We start from the raw sequence: 24,845 nt of genomic DNA on the forward strand, positions 1-24,845 counted from the left end.
AACCTTGATCTCTGGATATCTAGCCTCTAGAATTATAAAATAAATTTCTGTTGTTAGGCCACTCTGTGGTATTTTGTTTTGGCACCCTAGAAACTAATACAATGGTAACATACAAATTTCATAACCAACAAAATTAATAAAGTATATCCATTTTGCAAAAGCAAAACGCCAACCAACTAAACTAACCCTACCCCCAAAATCAAGTTTTTAAAATATGATTGGTTTTATAATTGTTGCCATCACTTTTGCAAGTAGACCACACTTCTAGATAGTCTCCTTGAATGTCAAGCCAGTTGAGGAATTTAAAAACATCACAGTGTCTTAGGCCTGTAAAGGACCTTAGTTGATACACTAGTTTTAATTTATTTACAAATGGGAAAAATAAGAAGTGACTAACCTAAGTTTACCCATTGCACTACTGAGAGATTGAAGACTAGGCCTCAGATCTTCTCTTGCATGCTTTTTTTTCTCATGCCATAAGTTTATTTACAAACATCTCTAGTATGTTGTGTTCAACAGTTTGATTCATTTTTCAAAGAGACTGCACCTCTTAAAATGTTCCTTTTCATATGTTTCATGGATTAAGTAAGACATTCTTATTTTTTAAGTAGTTGGTGTCTTACTATAAAGAAGGGTGTAGCAAATCCATATCCAAAGTATAAAGTTGTCATAGGTGGTAACTGACACTTGTTTTCCACTGAAAATGGCAAATTCTTCCCTGGACCCTCCTCATACTAGCTCCTATGGAACACAACATTTTGCTGTTGTAGGCCCAGAGAAAGGTTCAGAAACTGAAAGTGGAAGAAATGGTGGTATCACACTAAGTCCCTTTTTCACGATCTTGTTCCTCTTTGTGTAAGTTCTCTTGTATGCTTTCCTCAATCATATTCCTCATGGTTTCTGTGCTTCTGAATCAAGGTCTGAGTCTCAACAAGTGACACTTGCAAGAAGTACAGATGGTGCCATGAGTTCAGAGATCTCTGTAATTGGGGTGATATGGTTAATCAGAAAGCAAGGTTGGTGAAAGTCTAATCTGAGCTCTAATCCTGGCCTGTTCATTAAAGAGGAACCACTTAACCAGGGTTCTAAATTCCTTGTCTTTCAAATGAAGGGATAGGCTAGTTTACGAGAGTATTTGCATAGTACTTGGAGTCCTTTAAAATAAGCATTTGTGTAGAGATTTACAAAGTGCCTGGAATAGAGTGCTAAAAAAGTTAGTTATTTTATTATTAATCTCACCACCTCATAAATATAGATGCCATTTTGCAGATGAAGAAGCTAAGAAGTCCTGAAATTAAGCACACAGTTTCTGAGGTCCATTAGCGAAAAAACGGGGAAATAGGCTGAGAACCCAGGACTTCCTGTTTCCTTCATAGTACATTAAAACCAACTTAGGAAGTTAAATTATTATTTTACAGTAATTCATATTTGCTGTGAATCTAGAAAGATAGGTAGAAACAGTGCCGTCAAAGAGAAGGGGCAAGTATTTTATGCAAAAGTAAGCCATTTTTTTGAAGGAAGGTTTTGGGAGTGTGATGAATGAATATCATCTGCATTCTTTGTCAGGAGGTAGCTTTTCTGATGGGGAATGAGGTGGGGAGTTAGAAAGGTGTCGAAGTCCTTAATGCCAGGCAAAGGAGTCGGAGAGCCTAAGCAGAATCCTTGATCAGTGTGGCCGCACATGTTAACCAGCATTCTATTACTAATCTGGTTGTGGATTGTTGAATAGACTGGGGCGTTGGGGCTGGAGCTTCAGGGACCAGTTGTTGCTAGAGTGTACTGTACGAAGACATTCAGTATGTTGAGGGAATTAAAGAGACCTGGGAGAATGGTGTTCTGTCTTAACTGACAAATTCCGTTTATGTACATGTCAACCCGTTATTTTAAAAGGGGGTTTATGAGTACTTTAAAACAATTTTTTTAAAAGCATCTACTGCAGAGGCCTGGGAAACCAAAGTAACGCATTTAGAATTAAAACCAGGGTTAGATACCTGGCGGTTATCTTCTAATTATGTAATATGGAGGAAGTCAAGGAAGTCACCTAACCTCTTTTGAGCCTCGGTTTCATTTCCTCTAAATTAAGGGCGACAAATCCCTACTTGGTAAGGCATTTGTGTGCGTAAAACCAGACTGTATTTTAAGGCCCCTAGATATGGCCCTCAGTGTTGGTTGCCGTCTTCCCCCGGTATTCTTCAGGCTGGGTCTGAGTGGCCAAGGGCGGCTGAGGTCAGAAAAGTGGTTCTACCTGGAGACCTCACCCGGAGACTCTGGTCTCGAGCTGGGCTGACCTCTAAACGCCCGCCCCACCTCGGACCAAGCTTCCCGCGGGATGGCTGAGTATCCCCCGCCACTGGGCCGGACAGACAGGGGGACTCTGGAGTGCACGGCACTTTCAGCTTGCCAGGGATGTCGACGGGAGGCGAGGGGGAGCGAACGGAGAAACGACGGCTGCGCCGGAGCCTGCAGCGTCACCTCCACGCTGCCCGCCCGGGAACTCGCTGCGGGTGTTGGGCCGCGCTGGCTGCGTTTGAAGTCTCCGGCGCGGCCGCTGGTTGGCGGACGCGGGTCACGTGTGCCCAGACAGGAGTTTCCCCGACAGCTGGAGGCTGCGTGGGATCCGGCGGCTGCTCCGAGCTCGGTGGTGCGGCCTTCCCCGCCCCCTCTTTCCCTCCTCCCCTGCCCGCTTCCGCCCGGCTTATTATCCTCCTTATTGACAAACAGAGCAGCCGCGGCGGCGACTCTCAACGTGCATCTGTAGCCAAGCCATGGGAGACAAGAAGAGCCCCACCAGGTAACAGCACCCAGCCCGTGGGCCCGGACTGTGCGGGCGGCAGGGCCCTCACGCTGGACTTCGGGCAGCCGCCTGGGCAACGGGGCAAGAACGAGGGCGGCGCCGCTGCTCCGCGTGAGGGGCCGGCGCCGGCTGCCCTACAATGGAGCCGCGATGGCGGCGGCCGGAGCAGTAGCCCAGGGTGTCAGAGCGTCGGCAGTGGCGGCAGCATTAGCGGCGACCGCTGCCACTCTCTTGCCCTCCTTCCTGACTCCCCTCCCCCTCTGAGCCAGAGCGCGGTGTGCTGAGGGCCCGTGGGGCGGGGGTCGCGGAATTGGGGCAGGGGGCGGGGCGGGGGTGGCCGCGGGGCCCGGGAGCCGGCACGGCCTGCTGGTGACCCCGCGCGACGTCGTGTCCGGATTGTGTCTTGCAGGCCGAAGCGGCAGCCGAAGCCGTCCTCGGATGAGGGTTACTGGGACTGTAGCGTCTGCACCTTCCGGAACAGCGCCGAGGCCTTCAAGTGCATGATGTGCGATGTGCGGAAGGGCACCTCCACCCGGTGAGTCCAGAGCCTGCCTGGCGCACCGCCGGCCGCCGGGTCGCGGCCAGAAGAGGCCCCTGCGGCTGCCGCCCGCTCCCGTGACACTCGCAGACCTGGAGGGGAGGAGGCCAGACTGAGCTGGTGGCCGCAATAGGAATTGGGTCAGATTGATCACAACGCAAGTGATGGTTTGCGGTGAGGGGTAATTGAAGAGAGTGTAACGTTTTTTGCTGCCAAGAGAGAATAAATTATTTAAGGGAGGCATTAGCTACTGCGATTTAATTCGTGTCGCTGGGTGAAATGCTCCCCCCCCGCCCCCATTCCGGGTATAATAATGTTGGCTGCTTTGTTGCGTTAGTGTGTAGGAATCAGAGAAACCCTGAAGACCTCTTTAGGAGCAAAAGATGTAATTTAATTTCGTTCCTCAAAAAAAAAAAAAAAAAAAGTGTCAGATTATATAACGCACAATGGATTTAACTTTCTTTTTTTAATATAGACGTCTGGAAGGGCCAGATGAAGGTTTTGTTTAGTGTTCGTATTCCAATTCGCTAATAATTTATAAACAGATAGTTGGAGGTGAGCCTAGGCACGGATATATTTTTACTGAAAGTATCTGAATATCTTTAGATTAATCAAATGGCAGTCTATTAGACTATACAAATAAGATTAAATGATCTTTGCCTATTTTCAGTCTTTATCTTATTGTAAGCTCACAATAACTCAGTCTTTTAAGAAACACTTACGTTAATTAAGAGGCTAAAGAAAATCATCCAGGGAATTCCAAGTCAGTGATATTTGTGATATGCCAGTGCTTAGTGACAGTTTCTTTGCCTTTATAGGAAAGTAGGCTTTAAATTAATTCATTATAATCCTGTTATTTATAGCCTGATATTTAGATAACGTGTTTTGATATTACAAAGTCTGTTACAAACTAAATTATCACAAGAATATAAGTGTACTAATTTGATATACTGTTTAAAAAAAACGCTGACATGGTATTGACATTAGATTTATAGTCAGTAAAATTAGATTTCTAAAAATGAGATATCCAGGGTTTTAAACACCATTTAGAGCATTATATTAAAGTTTTAAATGTAGATTCAGAAATGGTTGGCAGTAATTTAAATTTTAAGATTTGGTTCGTGAAGCTAGCTGCTTTTGACATATGTCTTTCTGTAAATCATAATATGCTTTTTGCATAATTCCCATTTACATTGGGTGAAATATGAGCATTTTCATGATATCCTTTAAAAAGCAAACTTTCAAACATCTACAGAATTCGAGGGAATGTAACACAACCAGTCTAACAAAAAATGTACCTATTTGCTAAAGAATGTGGTTAACTATTTTTGGACCCGTGATTTAAGTATTTTTGAAAAGCAGAATATCTTTATGTCTGTATAAGGTTGGATTTGGTTTAGATTATATTTATATATCTACATTAGTACCTTGTACTTTTTAAAATGCTCAATAAGAAATTTTCAGAAAATACGGTTTTTGGAGGCAGGAACTTTAAAGTGGAGACAGTTATAATCTTAATCTCTGGTACAATATTGTTGCTTTTTGTTGTTCCCTCTATTTTCTTGTAGCCATTAGAAAAATACTGAAACTAGAAGAGCCTATATGTTTATTTGCAGGGACAGCAAGGAAGGGGGGAAGCTGGTGGCCTACTCCACAGCCAGTCTTGGGGTTAGAGGAACCCTGAGAAATAGAGTAGGTGGTGACAGCTCAGAAGAAAAGAAACAGGCCGACTACCTGGCACCTGGAAGAAGAAGGAATATAGTGCACAGGGGAGTTGGCCCAGGACAGAGAAGTGGGCCTAGTTTAAAAGAGGCTTGAGGCCCACATGGGGGCCCCTGACATTTTTTTCCAGTGCATCTGAGCTCTTGTAGATCCAATTTTTAGTGGATTACTTGAGGAGGACTCAGAGAAGCATTGTCATTTGGATTGAAACTGAAGAGGCTCTGGGCAACTCACCAGAAGTCTAAGGGACACTCTGTTCCTAAAAGTAAGTGTTCTACACTACAACCCTCTCAGCTTCTTCCTTCCTCTCTCTGAATTGTCTCTTCTCTCTCGATTTTGGCCGTAAGTTAAACCTAAGAGCTCTCATTTCTCTGTCTGTTATTTTCCTACCGCTGTTTCTGAAAATCGGAGTGGAATCCATGTTTGGATAGAACAATGGAGCAGGGCTTTGTTATAGAGAGGATATTGATTGCACCACAAAATATTGCCCTCTCTGATAATGTTAGAAAACAGGATAAAAGGCCTGCAGAGCACTATTGAGAAGCGAAAGTTTCAGTAGTTGAAAGAAATAATTCTCTACAACTGACATGTTAATTAGCAGTTAAGGCAATTTCAAGGATAAGGTTGAGGATTATCAAAGCTGGAAAGCTGCAGAGCAGGATGCAGATTGCTAATGCCTTGTTTGTGACAGAAGGACTTGAATTCCTTGGGTCATACTGACCTTTGAACTGATTCTGACTCAGTGCCAAATGGGAGGCCAAGTCTAAGCCATCCCAGACATTTGAAAAATCTTTTCTTCCTAAACCTCCAGAGAAGATGGAGTTTATGGTCTCCCTGTAAAGTCTTCACTGACATTTTTTTTTCCTTTAAAGAATATCTAGTTCAAATCCTTTGTATTGCAACAGAACACCATTTCTTTTGGCTATATGTTTGGTCGGTCATGTTTTTCTGCAGAATAACTATGGAATGAAATGAGGTTATATTTTCATAGCAGTATTTTAAAATAAAATGTGATTTGATGTTTTAATTCCTAAATTGATCAATTATATTCTTTAAACAGTTTCTACAGTTGAATTTTAGTTTGGTACTTGCTGGTCTCAATTAGTTTAGATTTTATTAATCTCTTTTTTAAATCCAGAATTGAAATAACCACATAATTAAAGTACCTCAGGTTTTCTACATTTTGGTTTTGTGAATAAAAAAAATGATAAATGTCAAAATGACAGGACAAAATTAAAAAAAAAAACTACAGAGATAAATTTGTTATTAAAGGTACTACATAGTCTCCTTAGTTCTTAAAAGGCAGTAAGTGTCTCAAATATTAACGCAAGATACTTGAAGAAATTAAGAATCATCCTGATTCGTCACAGAAAATGAAATGTTTAGTATAGTGTGTGTGTGAGGACAGTGCAGTCAATGTTTGTTGATTGAATTAGCTTAGTATCTTATTGTCACTTTTTCATATAGGAATAGAAATTACTGCTTACTTCAGATGGCAGACATTAAAAAATGATAATGATGAACTGTGATCTAAATGAGGAACTATGTAACACCTAGTTCATAGCAAGCTTTCTAGTGGAATTTCAAGTATAATTGGTAGTGTATATATTCTCAGGTAAATTGAAGTGCTTCCTTTAGATTCCTCAGATGTTGTTTCAGAGAATGATGAAAAAGATTTCACATAGTAGAAAGAGCACTATGTGTTGTACTAGGAGTCTGGCGACCATGGTTCTTACTCTTTTTAGCCACTTCAATACCTAGCATTCAGCAATGTTTATTGAATGTCTTATTTTACATAATGGCTGAGCTAGGTATTGGGCATACATTGGTGAGCAAAATAGATGTTTTTTGGTTTCTCCTGTAAAATTTTATGGTTTTGTCTAATCAGAAACACTTTGAATTATACCAAATTCTGTACATTAGGTAGTATTAGTAATTCTTTCTTTTTTTGTTAGCTGAAGAGGTACAATTGACTCATTTAAAGAAAAAATGTTTCTAACTGAACAGAGTGTTATGGTTAGGATTTTATTGTTGGTAAATGGAATGAATTATTTCAGCTTCTATAAAATGGAAATAAATTGTATAAAATTCACATTTTGGAGAAATTTTAAAGAAACCAATTATCTGATAAAACTTATTTCAGTATCATCGTTGCATTTTCATACCTGCTTCCTATCTTCTAATCTGAAGTTTGGCACAGATTCTTCTAGACTTCTGGTGTGGGAATGGGAAAAAAAAATTGAGGACCATCTAAGTCAGTCCATTTTTCAGATATGCAGAGTTCCTGAGCATTCCTTACCTGTCTGAGGAGCCTTTCCAGCTACCACACAGTTGTTCAGAGACTCCTTATTCTAGGAGGTTGGTTGGTTTGTTTGTTTTCCTCCATGTATCTTGGATTAGAGTAGTTAAATGGGTTCAGTGTTTACAGAGACATTTTGAAAATGATTGTGTTTGGATAGTCTAGAGTAGTGGTTTTCAAAGTGTGATCTGAGGAACCCTGGAGTTCCCTTTTATAATCATTTTAAGAAGCCAGTGAGGGTCAAACTATTTTCATAATAATACTAAGATATTTATTTATTTATTTATTTATTTATTTGTGCCTTTTTCACTCTGTTGACACTTGCGGTGGTGGTGCAGAGGCAAAGATGGGTACAACTGCTGGCCTGTTAGGATGACTCCAAGCAGTGGTACCAAATTGGTACAATCATCATAATCTTTACTACCATGCACATGCAGTAAAAATAACGTCAGTTTCACTTAAGAATACCTCTGATGAAGCAAAGTTACTAGTTTTATAAAGTCTGTCTTTTAAAATATTTTATTATCTAGGAAGTACATGTAAAGCTCTTTTGCTTCATACAAAAAATAGAGTGGTTGATTCAAGGGAAAGGATTTGTGTAGTTGTGTTAGTTGCAAGCAAAACTAGCTGCTTTTTTTTTAAAGGAACATTATTTTTACTTGAAAGATGCCTGGCAAACTGTGGTTGTTCAGACTTGGATATTTAGTAGATATTTTCTCACAAATGAAGACAATGAGTCTGTCACTTTAAGGAAAACAGTTGATAGTATTTGTTTCCAACGATAAATATTGAGCTTTCAAGTGAAAATTAGAGTTTTTGAAAACTTGTAATCACTACAATGAGTTTAAGAACTTCCCAATACTTTAAAGCTTGTGTTGTAATGTCAATGAATGTAATTTCTGATACTTTATCATGAAATTTGTCAATATTTGGAAGATCTCTGTAACTCAGTGACCCAATATTTCCAATAACTAATGTATGTTGTTACAAAGCCATGCATGGATATAATCCATTCAAAGTACTTAATAAACCAGTGGGTTTTAAGGGAACACTATAAAAACTTCTTTGATGTGGTTTCAGATTTCACATGCAGCTAACCTTTGAGAAACAACTACTTGTGTTTTTATGTCATACCAAAGAAGAATGTCCACAATTATCTTAAAAGGCTATTAAAATACTCCTCCCTTATTTCAACTACATATTTGGGGGAGTCCACTTTTCTTCATATTCTTGAACCAAAATAGCATAGTGTAAGCAAATTGAATGCAGAAGTAGATATGACAATCCAGATAATCTTCTGTTAAGCCAGATGTTGGAGGTTTTAAGAAACATACAAGTGCCATTCTTCAAGCAAAATTATCTTTGTTTTGGAAAATGGAGGGTTTTTTTCATAAAAATATTATTTATATCAACATGTGATGTACTTTTGTTAGTTTTTAAATGCGCTTATATTTAACTCTTTTTCTGTTTTGATTTCTAATAAAGTATTTTGTCTCTTGACAAATAAGAACTACATAAACAAAAGCTCTTTTAACTTTTGATAGTGTAAAGAGATCCTGAGACCAAAAAGTTTATGAACTGCTTGGTCAAGAGTTTTACTAACTTGGATTTCTACAAACAACAGATTTACTTCAGCAGCATTCTTTTCCTCTCCTTTATCCTTTGTTGAGTAAGATCACTCTGATAACCTATTGACCTAGTTGTTAAACTCCTTGGCTTAATCTCAGTCTTCTTTCTCTGTCACCTTCTCAGTATTTGATATTGGTAACATTTTTTTTTAAGTTGAAATTCTTCTTTTTATCTGTATCACTAATTTTTCTTAGTTTTCCTTGTACATCTCTAGAATCAATTTCTGCCTACCCCAACTTGGCTTCGTCTCTGTATGTGGCACAAACTTTCTGGAATCTAAGCTGGAAGGTATCGCTGACTCACCTTTGATTCTAACTCATCATCATCCCTATGTTCAGTCTTTCTCTGGATTTTCTCTCATATCTGTTCTTTTCCCAATTTATGTAGCTGTAGTTTAGACGCCCATGTCATTTCTCTCAAGAGCTATTGGACAAATTACTCTTTTCTCCAGAATGCTGTTAATGTTATCTTCAGTATATTTTTTGAAAACTATGTAATTATGTTGGTCCTTGTATTAAAAAGTAAGTAAATAAATAGAGACTCTCCATTCACTCCTGAATAAAGATTGAGCTCCCAAGAATGGTATTCCAGACAATAATAATCTATCCCTAAACTACTTTCCTAGCTTTAGTTTTCTGCTGTGTGTACCAGCCAATCCAATGCTTTATTAGAACTGAAGTATTTTGATCAGATAGTACTTAAGAGAAACCCTCTGGGATCACCCCCACCCCAGCTATCACATTTATTCAGTCTATATATGTGTATGTATATATAATTATTCTAGAGAATCACCATATTGTAATAGTATTGTCTAGATACTTATTTGCCCTTCCAGGTAGGGTTTGTCTTAACTTGCTTGGTGTCTCCAGAAGCTAGTAAAGTCAGCATTGTAGGCATTTAAACTTTTTCAATTCATGTTTTCTTTTTTGAATTTGACTATTGTAATTTGACACCTGGCATTGCTTTTCCAATAACTGTATTTTAAAAAATATTATCAGGTTATTTTGTTCATAATTTATAGGTATATATTAGTTTTAACATTATTTTCACAATTTTGCTTTATATTTTGATGCTGTATTACTTGAGTAAAAGCAGTTTTTACAGTTAGAGTAGTAACTGAGATGAGTTACTCTTGAGTTTCAGTTTCTTCCTCTTTAAACAGGGCAATACTATTTTTATAGCACAAGAATGTTTTAATACAGCATGTGGTTATTTTGAAGATTAAATTAGAATATACATAAGAAATTAGCATATTTTAGTGTTTCTATTACCATATTTATTTTTACTTGTTCTTGTCATGCATATTCTTTAAAACATGTATAAAAGTAAAAAATAGAATTTTCTTCTCAGTTTTTAAACATTTTTTAGCTTTATCATTTTTAAATTGACATATTTTCATGTTCTATTTCAAAGATGATATTATATGACTACCTCAGTATTTTTAAGGTTTAACTTTGGAATGTTTTATGTTTATTATTTTTATTATCTCATTTACCACCACTTATTTCAGTCTTGTTATCCAGATATTGAAATTTATATAGTACAGCTAAAATTGAGAAGTATACTGCTGAAGTCAAGAAAGAGTGTAGCATATTATATATATTTTCTTGACTAAATTATACGTTCTCTTTTGAATTATTTTTTAATTTTTTTGGCATGTGTATATACTGCCCCATTTTTAAAAATCTTTGTTGAATACTTTTCCATTGCCATTTCGACCCCTTAAAACCCACTTTCCCCAGCAGTCACCACACTGTTGTCCATGTCCATGAGTCCTTTTTCCTTTTTGCTCAATCCCTTTACCCCCTAACCTTTCCGCTCCACTCCTTAGCTGTTACCCTGTTTTCTATTCGTCTGTCTGTATTTTGCTTGTTAGTTCAGTTTGTTTAGTACAGACTACATATGGGTGAAATCATATGGTATTTGTCTTCTCTGACTGGCGTGTTTCACTTAGTATAATGTTCTCCAGGTCCATCCATACTGTCACAAAGGGTAAAATTTTCTTCTTTTTCATGGCTGAGTTGTATTCTATTGTGTGGATGTCCCATAGTTGTCTTATCCACTCACCTATTGATGGACTCTTGGGCTGTTTCCATATTTTAGTGATAGTAATGCTGCAATGAACATAGGGGTGCTTACGTTCTTTCAAATTAGTGTTTTTGGTTTCTTTGGATGTATTCCCAGAACTGGGATCGCTGGGTCAAATGGCAGATCCATGTTCAATTTTTTGAGCTACCTCCATACTGCTTTCCACAGTGGTTGCACCAATCTGCATTCCCACTAATAGTGCAGAAGGGTTCCCTTTTCTCTGCATCCTTGACAGCGCTTGTTATTTATTGATTTATTGATGATAGCTATTCTGACAGGTGTGATGGTATCTCATTGTGGTTTTAATGTGCATTTCTCTGATGATTAGTGATGTTGAGCATCTTTTCATATGTCTATTGGCCATCTGTATATCCTCCTTGATGAAGTGTCTATTTTTCATTTGCCATTTTTTAATTGGGTTGTGTGTTTTTTGGTGTGGAGTTTTGTAAATACTTTAAAAATTTTGGATATTAACCCCTTATTAAATGCACTGGTGAATATATTCTCCCATTTTGTGGGTTGTCTTTTTATTTTGTTGATGATTTCCTTTGCTGTGCAAAAACTTTTTAGTTTGATATAATCCTGTTTATTTTTCCTTTTGTTTCCCTTGCCTGAGGAGCTATATCTGATAAAATATTGCTATGAACAATGTCTGAGATTTTGCTGCCTATGTTTTCTTCTAGTATTTTTATAGTTTAAGGGCTAACATTTAAGTTGATCCATTTTGAATTTCTTCTTGGGTGTGGTGTTAAGAAGGTGATCTACTTTCACTTTTCTGTATGTATCTGTCCAGTTTTCCCAATACCATTTATTGAATAAACTATCTTTGGCACATTTTATGGAATCGCATTGAATCTATAGATTGCTTTGGGTAGTATGGACTTTTAATGATGTTAATTCTTCCTATCCATGAATATAGTATTTGTGAATTTTTAAAGTTAAGATAGTTGTTTTTGAGGGTCTATCAAAAAAAACAAACACTAAAACTGTGTAGACAGAGATTTGTGGTATTTGAGATTGTTTAATGGAAAAATAGCGTATTTTGCCATGTATAATGCACACCCACGATTTTGGTCCAAACTTTCAGGTAAAAAATCTTTGGAATTTTTAAAATTCAATTGTTTATATTTATATGCTTGTTTTTGTATTATAAAGGAATGTTAGCATTTATTTTTGAACATATTATTGTACAAGAAATTTTACATAAAACATAATTACAACACAGAAGAACAGATACAAGGCACAGGAAATTTTATGCTTCGTTGCAAATTCACCATAAGATCAACAAAACTGATTATCGTGTTCCAGGATATTATTTTGCATTCAGATACCTTTATTGCTTTCTACAGTTACACTTTTAACGCAAAAGCATATCTGTTTATATAGATATGGAATTTGTACTACCCATCTCATGCGTAGTGTAATGCTCATCTTTAATTTCCCCCTAAAAAAATTTGGGCAAAAAGGTGTGCATTATACATGGCAAAATACAGTGGTTTTGAATTCAGATTTTTCATTTGTTTGAACTATATTGAGTTTAAAATTAATAGAACAAATTAAATTTAATTATAAAGCAATTTGAACTAATTTTTACCTTCTGATTAAGGTAGTATTGTTTAATCTATGAACTTACTACATTTAAAGATAAATTATACAAATTAGCAGATATTGAACAACTACAAAAATTGGGTAGACATTAGGAAAATAATGGAATTTTCCCTCATTGGGTATTTCTTTTCTACATAATTGTCCAGAGTCAGGCTAACAAGATTTGTTGCTGATATCTTTTAAAAAAATTATATCATATTGATTATGCTATTACTTTTGTCCCAGTTTTTCCCCCATTGCCCTCCTCTAGCCAGGACCACCACTCCCTCAGGCAATCCCCACACCATTGTTTATGTCCATGGGTCATTTGTATAAATTTTTTGGCTATATGACTCCATTTTTGGCTATTTGACTCCATTTCCTATACTGTACTCTCCATCCCCATGGCTATTCTATAGCTACCTATTTGTACTTTTTAATCACCTCACCTCTTCACTTACTCCTCTACTCCCCTCTCCCATCTGTCAACCATCATAACCTTCTCTGTATTCATGATTCTGTCTGTTCTTCTTATTTGAGTAGTTTGTTTTTTAGACTCAATTGTTCATAGACATGTATTTTTTGCCATTTTAATGTTCATAGTTTTAGTCTTCCTCTCTTTATTAAATAAGTCTCTTTAACGTTTCATGTAATAATGGCTTGGTGATGATGAACTCCTTTGGTTTTTTCTTGTCTGAGAACCTCTTTATCTGCCCTTCAGTTCTAAATGATAGCTTTGCTGGGTAGAGCAATCTTGGCTTAGGTCCCTGCTTTTCATGATTTTGACTATTTGTTGCCAGTCCCTTCTAACCTGCAAAGTTTCTTTTGAGAAATCAGCTGACAGTCTTAATGGGAATTCCCCTCTAGGTAACTATCGCTTTTCTCTTGCTGCTTTTAAGATTCTCTCTTTGTCTTTAACCTTTGGCATTTTAATTATGATGTGTTTTGGAGTGGGCCCCTTTGCATTCATCTTGCTTGGGACTCTGTGCCTCTGGACTTGCATGCCCATTTCCTTCACTAAATTGGGGAAGTTCTCTTTCATTATTTTTTTCAAATAGATTTCCAGTTTCTTGCTCTTGCTCTTCTCTTTCTGGAACCCCTATGATGTGAATGTTGAAATGCTTGAAGTTGTTCCAGAGGCTGCTTATACTTCCCTTGTTTTTTTGGATTTGGTTGTTTTTGGTTCCTTATGTTCCAAATCATTGGTTTGATTCTTGTCTTTACCCACTCTACTATTATTTCTCTGTAAATTATTCTTTATTTCAATTAGTGTATCCTTTGCTTCTGACTGGATCTTTTTTATGCTGTTGAGGTCCTTGCTAATTTCCTAGAGCATCCTTATTACCAGTGTTTTGAACTCTGCGTCTGAAAGATTGCTTATCTCCATTTTGTTTAGTTCTTTTTCTGGAGGTTTGATCTGCTCTTTCATTTGGGCCATGCTTCTTTGGCTCCTCATTTTGGAGGCCTCCCTGTGTTTGTTTCTGTGTATTAGGTAGAGCTGCTGTAACTTTCAGTCTTGGTTGTGTGGCATAGTGTAGTAGGTGTCCTGTAGGGCCCAGTGGCACAGCCTCCCCTGTCACCCAAGCTGGGCAGTCAAGATGAGCCCTTCATGTGGGCTGAGTATACTGTCTTCTCATAGTTGAGCCTTGATTGCTGTTGACAGATCAATGGGAGGGATTTACTCAGGTCAGACAGCTGCATGGAGTGGCTGTGACCACCGACCTCCAACGTCCACCCTCTACAGAGGATCAGCTGTGCAGGGGCAGGGTGGTGGTGCTCTGATGTGGTCTGTAGCTGTCCACCGGCAACGCAGGCTCTGGGGTTTCCGAGTGGTGGAGGCCAAGGTCAGCCCCCAGGGCCACCCTGCCTGAGCTGTAAAGCAATCTGAGGTGGCTGCTACTTGTTCTGGGCTTGGAGATCCCTGGCAAAGACACTTCGTGAATCTAGGCTTGCTGATGCTAATGTTGGCCTTGGGCCACTTAGCAAGAAGTACAGGGGTGGGGGGCTCCTTGAGTCTGGCTTTTGCTTGTTTGAGAGGATTTAGGAAGTTGTGAAGCTTGAGCCAAAACCAACCATTCATAAGGAAAAGCAGCTTGGTTGGGCTCTCAGCTGGATGGGACAGAGTCTCTGGGATTCTCCACAGCAGGGCAAGTAATGTTAGCCAAGTCACAGGAGTCTCAGATATGTCACCAGTCTGCTGGCTCTGTGGCCCTGTGTGGGGAGGGTTTAGCAAAGGTACAGTGGCCTCTGCTCGTCTTCTCTCTGGGAAAAAGCTGTCCCTCAGCTCTTGCCTTGATCCTAGAAACTTCAGTTTCTCCCTGTGTGCCACTGGTGCCTTTGAAGCTGCTATGTCGGTGCTGGAGCTGAGAGGGAGCAAGTATGAGTAAGTCCCTGTGTGGGTTTTTAAGAGCAACTACTTGGGACTCCAGAAGTTTTTTCTACCACCTTAATCCCTGCTGGGTTTTGAGCCTGAAGTGATGGGGTCTTATCTTCCTGGCCCTGGAACCCTGGGCTGGGTGGCCTGGTGTGGGGCTGGACTCCTTGCTCCTGAGATAGCCCTCCTGAATTTTTATCCACCACATGTGGATTTGGGACCAGCCTGTTCTGCATCTCGGCCCCTCCTACTAGTCTGAATGGATGTGATTTCTTTAATTCTGTAGTTGCCAGACTTCCCTTCTACTTGATTTCTGACTGTTGTGAGTAATGTTTGTTATATATTTCAGTTGTAATTTTGACGTGGTTATATGAGGAGGCGAGCCATGTTTACCTGTGCTGCCATCTGGTTTTTTTTTAAGATTTTTTAAATTTACTTTTTGAGAGAAGGGAAGCGAGGGAGAAAGAGAGGGAGAGAAACATTGATGTGCAAGAGCGGCTGCCCGTGGCAAGCCCCCAGTCGGGAACCTCCTTGGTCTTGTCCTGAAACGCAGGCATCTGCCCTGACCAGAACTGATCCAGAGACCCTTTGGCCTGCTGGATGGTGCCCAACCCACTGAGCCATACCAGTCAGGGCGTTGGTTTCTTTCTAGAATTTCATTATTTTTCGTGCCTAGTTAATGGCTTAATCTTCAAGACCCAGCTCATAGGTCTGTTTCCTATGGTATTCTCCTAGGACCATCCCAAACTTGCCTTTTGTTATGTGTCTTTTGTGCACACCTCTGATTATGTTCCCCATTTAGCTTTAGTATTTACTCATAAATACAGTGTTGATTTTTGCTTTCTCAGGAAGCTGAGTATTCTTTCTTGAGAACAAATAATCAAAGAGAGGAGGATGGCTCTTTGGTTAATGCCATGAGAGTAACTGTATTTTCTAAAATCTGCATAGTCAGTCCCTCAAAATCAATTTGTGATGTTTTTATATCACTTAGCATGCCATAGTTCTGTTACATATATGCATTTACTCATTTGTTATGCTGTCAGTTTCTAAAGGAAATAGGAGTTTTTCATTATCATATACGAAGATGCTTGACAAAGTGCCTGGGAGGTAATGGGTGTTCAATAAAGGTTTGTTAGAAGAGAACCATAGGTATAAGAAAGGAAATTTTATTTATTTATTTATTTACTTACTTATTTTTATACAAATAAACTTTGAAAAAGTTGAAATTCTGATACAGGTTGTATAAATGATTATTTGGAAAAGAACCCTCCTGTATACATGTGTGAATTTTTGGAAGTAAATGGAAGTGACCAGAATTATAGAGTTTTACAAATGCTTATTGGATGCCTACCACATGCCAGGAATTGTACTAGGACTGTGGAATTGTGGATGACATCCAGTTCCAGCTCTCTGACAGTTTGAATTCTGACAAAGAAGATAGATAATATCACTAAAGAGTAAACAGAAGGAATTTAAAACTAATTTTCTAACATAGTCCTAGGTTTTGGAGAGGTCCTATGCTCAAATTAAGTATGAGATCAGTTATTGCTGTTGCCGTTATCAGTAAAGCACTTTTTTCCTTTTTATTTAACTTACCAGGTTGACACTGGTTAACAAAATTCTACAGGTTTCAGATGCACAGTTCTACAACACATCATCTGTACATTATGTGTGCACCACCCCCAGTCAAGTCTCTGTCCATTACCATTTATCCCCCCATACTCTCCTCCACCTATTCCTAGTAAAGTACTTTTGATAAAATATGCTTTAACATCATGGCCAGTTTCTAATTGGATGGGTTACCTTTCTCCTAAGAAATTTCAGCCAAATGAAGCTGCTACTTCATTGCTCGGTAAAACCTCTTTCTGCCTTTGTACATATGTGTATGCTTGTGTGTATAGACGTGTATGTTTTTAAAAGAGACTAATGTTTTTATGATAATAGTTGTTACATAATTTAAAATTAGAGAAGACAAAAATGATTACTTGCCTGTGACATAGGATGTTATAGACTGTTAAAGTTTAGTACTAACTCATCCCAGAATCCACCTTTTTTGAGAATAAAATACTTTTGTAATAGAACTACATTATTAAATTTAATGTGTGTTTCTTCATCTATCTTATTGGTTATACTGGCAATGCTGCTCAGGTTTTTTTCTTTTCTTTAAAAAGCATTGCTGAGAAGATTTAATGAGTTAATTTCCGTGAAGCTCTTTCATGGTAGCTTATACATAGTAAGTGCTCACTGAATGGTAGCCATTACCGTTAAGTATGTATTTGAAAAAATATAATTTATTACTGCCAAATTAATTTTTAGTTACTATTGGTGGTTTGTTGGGGGGGATAGAAACTCAATGAAAGCAATATCTTTAAATTATCATTTATGTAGTACTGTACTGTATTCAGAATTCTTTTCTATATATCCTTCCTTGGCTCATCAAACCACCTTACTTAGAGGAAAGGAAGGTGATCATCTCACCATAGATTTAGTGTTAGAACCTGTATTGGAACTCAAGTTGTTTGGTTGATCTTTTCACCCTTCCATCTCTGATAAACAGGTTTATAAAACAGCCCTGTTTGGTAAAATGTTTCTTGGCTTATTCCTCTCCTTCAAGTTTAGATAACATTTCCTTCAAGGCCAGCATACTTTGCTAGGAAGATTAGCATACTGTGGGGTATCAAGTTTTATTCAAGGATTTAATGAAACTTTTGCGTGTTTTTTGAAAGACACATTTTCCCGACATCATTTTTTATTGGTTGTAATTTTACTGGTATACAAGTATATAAAATATATCATAGTGACTTGGTAAATTATTCATTTAATAAATATTGAACACCTACAGTGTTTTTATTTATTGGCTTACATGTTTGCTAAAATCTCTGTCTTTTGATATATGATCTGTGATTGATAATCATCTTTCTAAAAAGATTTAGTATGCACTTCATTCTATAATATTGTTTACTGTGGAAAATTATAGAATTACTGAAAATTTCAGAGCTGGAGGGAACCTATCAAGAGCTTCCACATATTTAATAATTTCTTGAGACAGACTAGTTTTATTACTTGAAACCTTAATGGTAGAGGGATAAGATAGTCTTCAGAGGGAAGATCTTGAGGGGTTTCGGGTAGAGATGTTTGCATTAAAACTTTTGAAATGGGTTGAGACCACTAGTATTTGCAAACCCTTCTTGGATTTTCAGCTCAGTTGTGGTACCAGTCTTAGAGAACTGCCAGGTAACACATAGCAATCTGCTGAGTGCAGTCTTTTCTATTTGTTGGAATTTATGGCTCTAGCCTGGCATCCTCTTGACAGGTAAGAAACACGCCTGGAAAGATTGTGCCTTGTTCAAGGTCTATAGCCGGCTATGTCAGATTCAGGTATTTGGATTTCCAGTCCTTTTTATTACCTTGCTGTAGTAGCATTTTAAATTTCCTAGCAAGTAACTTCATAACTATTCTTTGTAAATTTCACTATACCTATATCTAGTGCTATATACATTTTGGTAACTTCAAACATTAAGCCTACTTCTTAAAATTAATATAATAGTTTATGTTAAAATCTGGGCTAGCTCTATAATCAATGAAGAACAAAATAACTCAGTTGTTTTCCTTATGTTAACTAATATTTTTGAAGTGCAAATATTAACAGTCTTCATTTTGATGTCTTTTATAGTAGCATTTATTGTGTTGTATATCCTGTCTTTGATATCATAGTATGTCTTAGGAGAACACTCCCGGTAAATATTATTTCCCCTATATTTGTGATATAAGTACTAAGAATCACTAATGGTATAATTAATAACCAATTCAATTATATGTGTATATATGAATATGTGATAAAGTTTGTACAGCCCTTTGACAATTTTTAAACATGAGTTAAAACGCTTCATCTTTATATGTTTTATAATTTGATCCATGGTACTTTGCACAATATTGTACTTTTATTGGACATACTAGGAATGATCAACCTACAACAGCAGCAAGTAGATAATATTTGATGTGAGAAAAGTAGCTGTTCTAGAAGTAGAGCTCTAGGTGCATTTGCAGAGTAGGCAGAGTTGTTTTGGTCTTCTTCCATCCCTTTTTGCTATTTATCTTTTGTTCCCCCAAGGCCCAAAGTCTCCTCACTAATGTTCATTTCTAGACTACATTCTAAAATCTTCCGATTCCTTCGTTTTCCTTACTCTACCAACAGCTTTTCCTTTACTGGAAAAAACTTTTCTGCTTTATGTAAATATGAATAAGGGAATTCTTTCAAATGTGAATGTAAATAACCTGAGCATGGTGGATAGTTTTGTTTTTTTTTAAGAAAATAACTTGAAAACAAAAGTATTCCATACTCATTGAAGATACTAAACAATATAGAACTAAAAGAAGGAAAATAGAAATGTCCATCATGATAACATATTTCCAGCCAGACATAGCCACTTATTAAAATGTTGTGTTTCTTTTCTGTCTTTTTACATGTAGATATTAGCATTTTAAAGTGGAAGTTGAGATATCTCTTTGAAAAAAATGTGAGAAAAGAGGAGACTTTTAAATCATTGGTCTTCTCTGACTTCTTCCCATGACTGCTTTCACCTTGCCTGATCCCTTATGCTCCAGTGTGTTTCACAAACACTAGCCATAGTGAATGCTGTTTGAAAACAAAAAGTCAAAGTTTGGAAAATACTGCATATCATATCTTAGTGCAATTTAATACAGTTTCTGAGAAGTTCTCTGGTAGAACAACTTGTTTTATGTTAGTTACTTAATTGAGCAGTTCTCAATCTTTCTTGACCAGAACATACATGTTGGGACATAAGGTTCTGTAGACCTTTGTAATTGAAGTTGGTTCAAAGACCAGTCATGTTGGTGTCACCTGTGTGTTCGTTAGAAATGCAGAATCTCAGGCCCCTACCAAAGACTTACTCAATCAGAACCTATATTTTAAAAGGATCCAAAGATTATTTGTATGCACATTAAAATTTGAGAAGCACTGCTCTAGTTTTTTTTAGGATAAGATAATGAGCTGGGCAAGGTTCTGAGGTGTCCATCCCACTTGATCTGCTTTTTCCAAAGGGCCTTTCCCCCCTTTATTTTGCTTGTATGTGTGTGTGTGCAGTCAGGGTTGCAAGCGTGGGCGTGTATGTGGGCATGCATGAGAATACAGGCATGTGAGTGTATGGGTGTGTTTCTGTTTGGCCAACACTTCCCTCATGAACTTTTATGTCCAAAAATGCCTCCTCTATTAATACCTTCTTTCTCTTATCCCTTCTTCTGCGTATTCATACACAGCCATACATTCCTTCAACCATACAGCATTCATGGCTGGCTTTGGCAGCCTCCTGTGAGAGAGCAAGTTGCAGGAAGTAAGGGAGTAGGAGGAGATGGGGTTGCCAGTTATGATCAGGTAACAAGTTTGTTGCAGTAGAAGGGAGGTGGCCTTCCCTCAGAAGGGCTCCTGTGTTTTGGATTGTGTGGATGGGAACCCTGAGGTTTCATGAAATTGTCTCATTGGCTGCCAGTAGGAGCAAGCAAGGGGGCTCTCTGCCCCCAACTCCACTTCAGCCAGATACCCTGTGCTCTTACACATTTTCTGTATAAGGATTCGTCTGATTTTTATTTCATAACGGTGTTTTGCAATCAAACCATTTTGAAAATCACTGCCCTATTCCATCCATTTAGCCTTGTATAACTCAGATTCTTCTGTTCAGCGCAGACTGGGTCAATTGTGACAAGACTTCTTGCCTCACATTTCAAAGGGAAGTGCTCATAATAAGCTTTGTATAGTGGTGGGGAGATTTGAAGCTTTCTCTGTGAAAGACCTTTTCTCTCTCCTTTCTTTCCTGCATCCTTCCTTTCTTCTCACTCATGTTCTTAAGACACTTCGCTCTTTTTTTAAGACTAGGGATGGTAAGGCTCAGAGCTACATAACCTGATTAGATGAGCAATGAACAATACAATTTATAGATGAAAAAAATACTAAATTCATAATGTCATTAAATTGTACTTTTTGATAAAATTTAATAAGACCATTCCATTATCTCTGAGAATCTGGTTATAAGATTTGGTCACTATTCCCTTGTTGCCAATTTTCCATAAACATAATGTCTTTGTCACACAGCATTTTTCTGTGCTATTCCTTGGTAATTTACATTTTAACTGTAATCTTGCTATCCGCCACTTTTGTAGGATTTCATTATATATCCATATTTTTAGTGTAGGAAAATATATCTAGTTTTATGTTTTTAAACATCGTAAATTTTGTATTGTGTTTAGTACGGTAAAGGAAACCAAAAAAAAAAAAAGAACTTCAATATTTAATAATTCTCTACAAATATGTAGTATAGTGGTAAAGAGTTTAGATTCTGGAGTCCTGCTGTTTGGGTTTAAATATTGCTCTCACCACTAACTGGATGTGTGACCTTTATGAGCCACAGTTTTTTCATTAGTGAAATGGAAATAATAATACCTACCTGATAGGGTTGCTGTAAGGATTAAATGAGATAATTCTTCAAAGGTACTTAGCACAGTGCCTACTATGGAAAGTCTGCAAAAAATATTAGCTAAAAACATCAAATGTACAAGTAGTAATATAATTAATATAGGGGTATAAGAGTCTTCATTATCAAATGTGTGGAGTCTAGTAGGGTAATTAACAAAACCAGAGCATGAGAATAAGTGTTTTTTACTAAGAAAATAACATTTCCTTAGTATCCTGAGGTGGACTTGCAAGTGAACATTTAGGCCTTGCCAGTAAAAGTTCAAACATCAAGAAAGTACTTAGGTAGTGCTAATAGTGGTGAGCATTGTATGTATACTTCAGAATTGAAACAGTTAAAGTAGCATTATTTACTATTTGCTTTAAAGAGTAAGTCTGTTTTCAAGGTTGTGTTGCCGGAGAGCATGGTCTTGTCTTTTTTTTGGCCACTGTGTCATCTTATTACGTGTCATACTATGCTTTATTCTGCCTTGCATGCTCCTGTCCTCCATAACTTCTAATGCTTAAGGCTTTATTATTTTTAGAGAGAGGGGAAGGGAGAGAGAAAGGGAGAGAAATATCAATATGAGAGAAACATAAATTGGTTACCTTTTCTGCATGCCAGGCACAGAATCCCCAACCCAGGCATGTGCCCTAAACCAGGAATCAAATCGGTGACCTTTTACTTTGCAGGATGATGGCCAACCAACTGAGCCACACCAGTCAGAGCTTCTTGCTTATTCTTTTTTTTTCTAATGTATTTCTTTATTTATTTTTAGAAAGAGGGAAAGGGAGGGGGGAAGAGAGGGAGAGAAACATCAATATGCGAGAGAAATTACAATTGGTTGCCTCTCCATCCCCCAGCTGGGAACCTGGTCTGCAATCCAAGCATGTGCCCTGATCAGGAATTGAAGCAGCAACTTTTTGGTCTGTAGGATGGCACTCAACACACTGAGCCACACCAGCCAGGGCATTCTTTTTAATTCTTTAAGCATCATCTCTCCTTTATTTGGGCAAGAACAAATGCCCTTTTAGATACTCTTAAAGCATTCTGTGCAAAATATGATGATTGTATTTACACAGTGTATTGAAATATTTTGTTTCTGTTTTTCTGTTCTTCCCTGGACTAATTTCTTAGAGTAGTACCATGGGTCCTGGTATCACATTTCAGTTTAAATCCTTCCCTTGCTATTTGTAGCCATATAACTGTAGAGCTTTTTGGTGATGATTAAATGTGATGAATGATGTAAGGAAATTAACATGGTTCTTAATAATAAAGATAATAATTGTAAATAATATTGATAAAAATTCCCAATGGCTATTACTGTGCCTTACATAGGTATTAGTAACACATAACTGAACTGGAAAGGCCTGGCAAGGCTCTTTTTATCATTTACCTGATTTTGTTGCTGATTTAAATTGTTTTCTACTTCTTGTTTTTTAAGGAACAGTAATTTCATTTCATGAACCTGTGAATTGGGAGGATTATGTTTATGTCCATTTTATTTGATAAAGAATTTATGTAAACTTTTTCAGAAGTTTAAAATGTTTTCTTTTGCCATCAGTTCAGTGCATAGTTGAACCTGCAGTTGATACAGGATTTTATTTATTGTCTAATGTCCTGTTTACTTGTTTGTTGAGTCTTGACTAGAGGCAGAGAAACCATTTAGTGAAAACCATTGCAATAGTCTAGGCAAGAGACCGTAGTGGCCCAAAAAGGATAATACCAACAGGAGAGAGAAATGCATGGAGTTTAGATATGTTAAGGAGAAATTTATAGGACTTTATGGATTGTTGCATATGGCTGTAGAAGATAGGAAGCTGGGTTGTACAGAGGAAAGAAGCAAAGAATTCCAGATTCTGGCTTAAGTAGCTGGGTAAATAAATGGTGGTACTTCTCACTGGCATAGGGAACAGGAGGAAGGGCAGGCTTGGGGGAAGGTAATAGTTCACTTTTAGATTTGTTTAGTTTTAGGTGTCTGAGAGGGGAGATCTGTGAGGTAGTTGGATATGGAGGCTTAAGTTTAGGAAGGAGAACAGGGCTATAAATATTTATCAGATAACCATCGTTATACGGGACTGAGTTGAAGACTTGGGAGTGGTAAGGAAAATCAGGGGAAGAATAGGCTGTGTAGCAAGAGAAAAGAGAATCTAGGACAGAAAAAAGAAACATCACCACTTTTTTGTGGTGGTAGAAGAGCATCCATAAAGAAGAAGAGAGAAATGGAGCAGGAATAAAAATTAAATGTGGAGTAAGAAACCCAGGAAAGTGTAATGTTACAGAAGCAGAGGGAAGAGAATGTTTTCAAAAGGAGGGTATGTGGTCAGCCATGTCAGATGGACTTTACTCTCATTAGAAAGAATCTTGAATTTCTCCTTGCGTTCTATGTAATGTTTATTTTAACAAGCTTGCGTTCTATGTAATGTTAAAATATATGTATTTTAAGTTGTAACAGGATAATCCTGCATGGTGCTTGTGCTAAGCTTTTCGTGATAGTTACAACAGTTCTGAATTATATCTATAAGTTAAATAAAGGAGGTTAATATTGGTAGGTTGGGAGGTAAGTAAAATTATGTTAGTATTTCACTTTGTTTCTCAAGGAAGAGAGCTTTAATTATCTAGTAAAATCTATCATTAAGCCTGTACTTTTACAGGTAGTTCCTGATTATAGCTATAGAAATTAATAGAATTAATAAGAAACTTGGGTCCATCTTGGTATCAAGAATTTTTAAAGTGTTAAGTAAATGTACAATAACTTTGAAGACTCTTGGAAAATTGCATGGTTAATTGTGGAGGAACATGAATGGTTTGAAGAAACCTTTATTTCCTTTATTTTTTGTTTTTATCAGGAATGAATTGTAGCACTCTTTATGGATCAGCTAACCAAGCAAATCACAGCATTTTCCATAAATCTGTATTTGGCTTGAAAAGTGATAGTCATTTGTGGAGTACATTGGATTTGATGTGATTCTAGATTTAGATTTTATGAGTGCTGAATAACAAAGTTATTACTTAGAATGTAGGTAATAGTTTGAAAACTGTCACTGTTGACTTAGACTATGTTGAAATATATGTTACAAAAATTTGCTATTTTTTTGCTTACTGATTTTTTTTTTTAAAGAGAGAGAAGCAGGAAGAGAGAGAGAAACATTGATTTGTTGTTCCACTTATTTTGCATTCATTGGTTCATTCTTGTATGTGCCCCAACCAGGGATTGAACCCACAACCTTGGTGTATTGGGATGATGTTCTAAACAACTGAGCTACCTGGCCAGGGCTTTGCCATTGTTTTATAAAATCAATGTTTTACACAGAAGATAGGCGCTTAACATCGTTGAGATGGTTATTAAG

General features: G+C 37.5%; 1 protein-coding gene across 2 annotated transcripts in view; it reads left to right on the forward strand.

Moving 5' to 3' along the window:
- Nucleotides 1–2,584: 2,584 nt before the first annotated feature.
- YAF2 (YY1 associated factor 2) overlaps nt 2,585–24,845 on the forward strand; it is a 75,372-nt gene continuing 53,111 nt past the window's right edge. For both annotated transcript variants that reach the window (XM_054591226.1, XM_054591225.1), the window contains exons 1-2: nt 2,585–2,791; nt 3,204–3,329. In XM_054591226.1, coding sequence (XP_054447201.1) covers nt 2,766–2,791; nt 3,204–3,329 — 152 coding nt within the window. In that variant the 5' untranslated portion in view covers nt 2,585–2,765. The remainder of the gene's footprint in view (nt 2,792–3,203; nt 3,330–24,845) is intronic.

Source organism: Pteronotus mesoamericanus, unplaced genomic scaffold (genome assembly GCF_021234165.1).
Source record: "Pteronotus mesoamericanus isolate MK-2021 breed Mesoamerican mustached bat unplaced genomic scaffold, CSHL_Meso_final scaffold_21, whole genome shotgun sequence".
In the NCBI taxonomy this organism is placed as follows: Eukaryota; Metazoa; Chordata; class Mammalia; order Chiroptera; family Mormoopidae; genus Pteronotus; species Pteronotus mesoamericanus.